The following is a 5,055-nucleotide window of genomic DNA, read 5'->3' on the forward strand; positions in this document are numbered from 1 at the left end:
ATATTGTACATTATATATGCGTTTCCCTACTGTTACAACAAGAGCTGTGTGGAAATAAAATTGATAGATATCGGCTCTCTGCTTAGCTGTTTTTTGAGAGAGTGACGGCAAAGGAAGAATAATTCAGAATATTGGCAGCCCTCTCCTGCATGGAAGGGTATCTTGTGGCTGTGTACAGTTTTATTAAGAAGCCCCAGCAAAAGCACGCTATAAAATCAGCTGAGGCCTTGCTTCTAGGAATTTCTCTGCTGTATGTGCTATGGGTAAGAACGCAGGTGCATACACTGGGACATGAGAAGAGAGAATTCCTGCCCACCTACTGGCATCTCCGTGGCTGAAGATTTAATAGCGGTACCGCTGAAGCCAGTAACCCAGTCCCGGCCAGCCTCATCCTTGCCCATAGCTGCCTGCTCCCCACCCAGTCTGCCTGGAGAAATTGGTGGGAGAACGCATGGAGCTGAAACATTTTCTAGCAAAAATGAAAAAAAAAGCTTATTTTTAGCAGCACCAGATCCCTCTGCAGCCACACACACGTTTGTGCCAACACAGCACAGAGGGCAGAGGATAAGCAAGCGGTCGGGCTGGCAACTGTGTATGCCAGTAGGACTTCCATGAAATTCCCTGTCAAGCGAGGCTCCCGTAGCGGTCAGCGATGCTGCCATAGTCTGTGAGGGCAGTGCGCGGAGCACTGTAGGGGCTGCTTCGTTCTGAGTGTCTTGGACATCTCGGGATGGGATGAATCAGCCTCTGGCAGTGCCTGACTCACCACTGACTACAGAAGGAGTCTAGGTGACTACATGCTTATTTTCTGGACAGTTAAATTTACATTAGATGAATCACATGCAAAGTATACACTGTGAAAACTGCATAGCTAATTAGGAAAAAACAGTTTGCTGGTGATGGCTGTACTTCAGAAGGAACTAATTTTGGCAAACTGCTTTAATACCATGTATATTTTATGAATGTTCTGGTAGATGTTTTTCAATGCCTGGGAAAGTTCATGACAGGCTGAAACTGGATTGTCTGTAAACAGTAGGGATTTACACACTAATAATTACCAACTAACTATGTCAGAGCAAGAAGTTTGTAAACTGCATGTGTTACCATCTGCATAGTCTCCCAGCTGTTTATCTTTTGCTAGTCTTTTGCCCGGATTTCAGTAAAGAGAAAGGCTGCCTTCCTCTGGGGGGATGCACTGCAGGAAGCAAAGTACAAGAGCCCCCGATTTGGAAAATCATCGAGGTGCTGTCCAACACTGCGATTAATCTTCTCAAAAAAATGTCATCGAGTGAAATTGAGATGCCAGTCTTTGAAAATGTCATGGATTTGTTTGACTGACAGAGCTCCAGGGTGCTTTGCAAATACAGGTCTTCCACAAATACAGTAACAGCCAGACGTAAACTGAGGAAGGAGGAGGAGTAGCAAATTACAGAGCACCAAAGTTAGCAAGGAGCTTCCCTAAGCCATTTTCTTGTTTCTAAATCGTTTCCTTCACGATTTGTTATGGCATCTTTAAGAACACAAGTAGGGTTTATAGTCTGTGAGAAAACGCTGTATTAAGAAGTGACTTGGTAAAAATGAGCATCTGTGATTGAAGGGAAAAGCTGAGGTGTTTGCTCTATAATTGAAGTGTCCCTTTAGTGGGTTTATCACCCTGAGTCTGTGTGTCTGTCTCCTGCTGTCCTGGAGATAATGCTCTTTTCCTGTGTTTTTGCTGCTGGCACATCAGAGGTTTCCCACCCCCAGCTCTGTGAGGGAAAAGCATCCTCTGGGAACAGGTGAGGCTGGCTCACGGGACTCTTAAGGGAAGGAGTGCCCTCTATTGCACGGTCCGAGCATCGTTCTTTATCACCAGCTTCTGCTGCTTTGCAATGGATTTGGTCGCTTAAAATATATGCCAACAGAACTTGGAACCATTCACCTCTCAGGAGGGTCCCATCCTGTCTCCTCTGTCTGTCAGCTACCAGAAATATCACACCACAGCAACAAACCTCTGCCTGAGCGTTCTTTAGGTCTCTACCCAAACCTATTTAGTTATGATGCCTTGATAAAGGCTTCTGAGTGATGCTGCAGCGTGTTAATATCAGTCACCCAGGCACTTCTATTGTTTCGTCACCCAAGGGTCATGAAGCACTTTGCAGAAAAAATACCTGACTTGATTTTTAAAAGATACTGCTGAAAGACGTAAAGGTGAGACAAGAAGAAAACCAAGAGAGATTTCTTTAAAGGGCAAGGGTAGAGGCACATACATGGCTGATGTCTGTCCTGCCCTCGTGTGAAACTGGCATGATGTGTCCAAGAATTGAGAGCTGGTCAACACAATTCTCCAGCACAGCAGTGAAGAGCAGAGCTTCCAGATGAGTTAATTTTTCCATTTCTTTAGTCTCTGTGCTGTTGCTAAGAGGAACAAAGACAAAAAGATAACAAGGAGAAAGACAGTGTTAGTCGTTTAAACTAAAGGTAGACCTGAAATAGCCTTATGTGCAGCCTTTCACATGCTTCCCCAGCGTTGTTTATAGCCTTTCATACACTGTTTATAAGAGGAGCAGCTCTGCTAAAGGCTGCATTCAGGGACAGCGGGAATGTTTAGCTTTCACAAAACAGAGTAGGTCCTGGTCCCTCCCACAGTAGGTCTGGGTAGACAGGCTGAGAAGGGGGTGGACTGCGCAAGGTGGCCTCACCCCTCAGTTCAAGGGGAGCAGCGCTTCATGACGGACGTTGTTCTTGGAGAAACAGCTGAATGAAGGTGCCTTTTTAAGATGAGGAAAAAAAAAATCCACACCTCTTACAATACTTGGGATGGCGAACCTTCATGCTCTAATCATTCCTTGTTATTTCTGCATAGCCTCGATGTTTTTACCATCCATTCCCCTGAGCAGGAACTGTTACCACCTTAAGATGTTGAAAGTCAAACAAGTACCAAGATCTGGACTAAGTAAAGGATCTTTAACCTTCTGTGTTGTTTTATTGGAAATTGCATTTCAAATGTGAAGCTGCTCGGATGTACACTTAAGCATCCCTTTGCCTTGGATAGAATATTGTGAAAGTGCATCTAGGGAATGGTGGAAATTCACTATTAATCCAAGTGAAATTTGGCAATTTAGAGAAAAAAGCGTAAGAAAGCACCTGCATAACACTGGAGAAATTCTCTGAGATTTGTTCTGGTTTGCTAAGCCATTAGACAACCCCTCCACACCCTATATTCACAATCCAGGTATTTGTGGCATAAAGCCTAGCACAGCTGGAGTCTGAGATGACAGATCCTGAATGTCATTGCGTAAACATCCACTGACAACATCTTCGTTTGGCTGCTGGACCTACAGCTGGATTTGTGCCATCTGTAAAACCCTTGGATAAACATGTCCTGGGTCTGCAGAATATTACAGTCCAGTCCGTGAGCGTGCCAAGGAAATGCATCAGGCAAGACCTGTTAGCGTGAGTACCAGGATAAGACATGGCCACACTCGGTGAAAATTAGAGGTTTGGATGCAGGTGTGCTCGGGATCACTGGAAATCGGTGATTTTTCATGAGCAACTTTAGAAGTGTTTAAAAAAATGCATACTTAATATAACCTCTTTGAAACTGTTACCAAAACATTTGACCTCCTCCTTTTTTGTTGCTGAAGTAAAATACAGCACTTTACAGTAGGAAGATGAAATTTATTTCACTTGGGCCGAAAAATAGGAGTCACTTTTCAGTGGCGTGACTCCAGCTTTAGGAACCATGAATAATGCAAAGTGCTATGATGTAGCAGGACCAGTATTTTCAACAGATACAAGTATCAGTGCCGCCACATAAGGCGTCAGTAAACCTCAGGTAAGGCACGATGCATGTTTCTAGTCCTTGGTGCGAAAAACATGCGTGGGTACAGAAGACGACTAATGGGGTGATCATGGGAATAGAAATTCTGTCTTACAAGACGTTAAAAGGACCGAGGGCTGTGATTACCCCCTGTAAATACATATGAAGAGTAGATAGCAGGGAGAGACAGAGCTATTGAACTTAAAGGATAATACTGGTCCAGGGTCAAAGGAACGTAATTTCCCCTAAGACAAGGCAATTATGGTAAGGTTTCTGTCTTCTGGATGGATGAAGATATGAAACAGCCTTTCAGACAAGATAATGGCAGAGGCACCCAAAGTATTTCAAGAAGAAGCTTGCTTAAATCATGGCAGGAAGAGATAACAGCGAAGGAGTGATTCTGAATATTATCACTATGTTTACTGTCCTTCTGCCATTTATACTGACCTAATTAATCCCACTGTTTGGGGCTTTTGGTGGTCACCTATGACTAAGAAGGAACTGATTTCCTCCCGTCTGAGACCTTTTCTCTCCCTTCTCTTAGTTATTAAAAAAATGCTACAGCTTGAGATAGGAATCTGATAATATCATTAAGTAATAACTATCTAATAATCTGTATAATAAACTAAAAGCAACACTTCTCCTTTCTTTTAAAACTTGGAATCAGCAATAGAAGCAGAGATGCACAAATGAAGTATTTTTACATAAAGTCAGATAATGTCTCTTTCCAGTCAACAGGCACTAATAAAATACTTCTGAAATGGTTTACACATTTTCATCTTTTTAAGAAATCTATGATCCATATTTTGGGTCTAAACAACATGAGAATAATCTATTACACGTAGAGCCCTAATGCTAAAAATACGGTGAAAAAACCCGTGTTGTGGGAGAGCAGACGATTACGACAGCATTCTTGAAAGAAATAACACACGCAGCTCTCCTAGAAAAAAAGTGACTTCTTTGGAAACAAGGGAGGATGCAATAGCTTTTCCTCTATCCCATCCGCAGCTTGTGTCCAAGGGAGAATGAACTCAGGTTACTAGTGCATGGTAAGAAAGCTCACAGCTGGAATGTTTCTCTGGAGCCTGCTGGTTTGCTCCTCTTATAACCGTATACTCACGCAGGGGATGTGTGTGCCAAGCCAGTGTGCTCTGGGCTTGAGTTGACTTGGAAGCGAGAAGGAAACTGCTGCCTGGGGCATTAAGAAATGCTACAGATAGTGAGCTGCTCTCCATGGATTTTAGCATTAACAC

At 43.3% G+C, this 5,055-nt stretch overlaps 1 protein-coding gene across 1 annotated transcript in view; it reads right to left on the minus strand.

Annotated features, from left to right (window-relative positions):
• Positions 1-2,375, minus strand: part of IQCG (IQ motif containing G) — a gene marked incomplete at its 3' end in the record, with an annotated part of 15,119 nt that extends 12,744 nt beyond the window's left edge. The window contains exon 1 of the mRNA XM_010158625.1: positions 2,250-2,375. Within this exon, the coding sequence (XP_010156927.1) occupies positions 2,250-2,375 (126 nt within the window). The remainder of the gene's footprint in view (positions 1-2,249) is intronic.
• Positions 2,376-5,055: the final 2,680 nt, after the last annotated feature.

This window comes from Eurypyga helias, unplaced genomic scaffold (genome assembly GCF_000690775.1).
Source record: "Eurypyga helias isolate BGI_N326 unplaced genomic scaffold, ASM69077v1 scaffold40199, whole genome shotgun sequence".
Lineage (NCBI taxonomy): Eukaryota > Metazoa > Chordata > Aves > Eurypygiformes > Eurypygidae > Eurypyga > Eurypyga helias.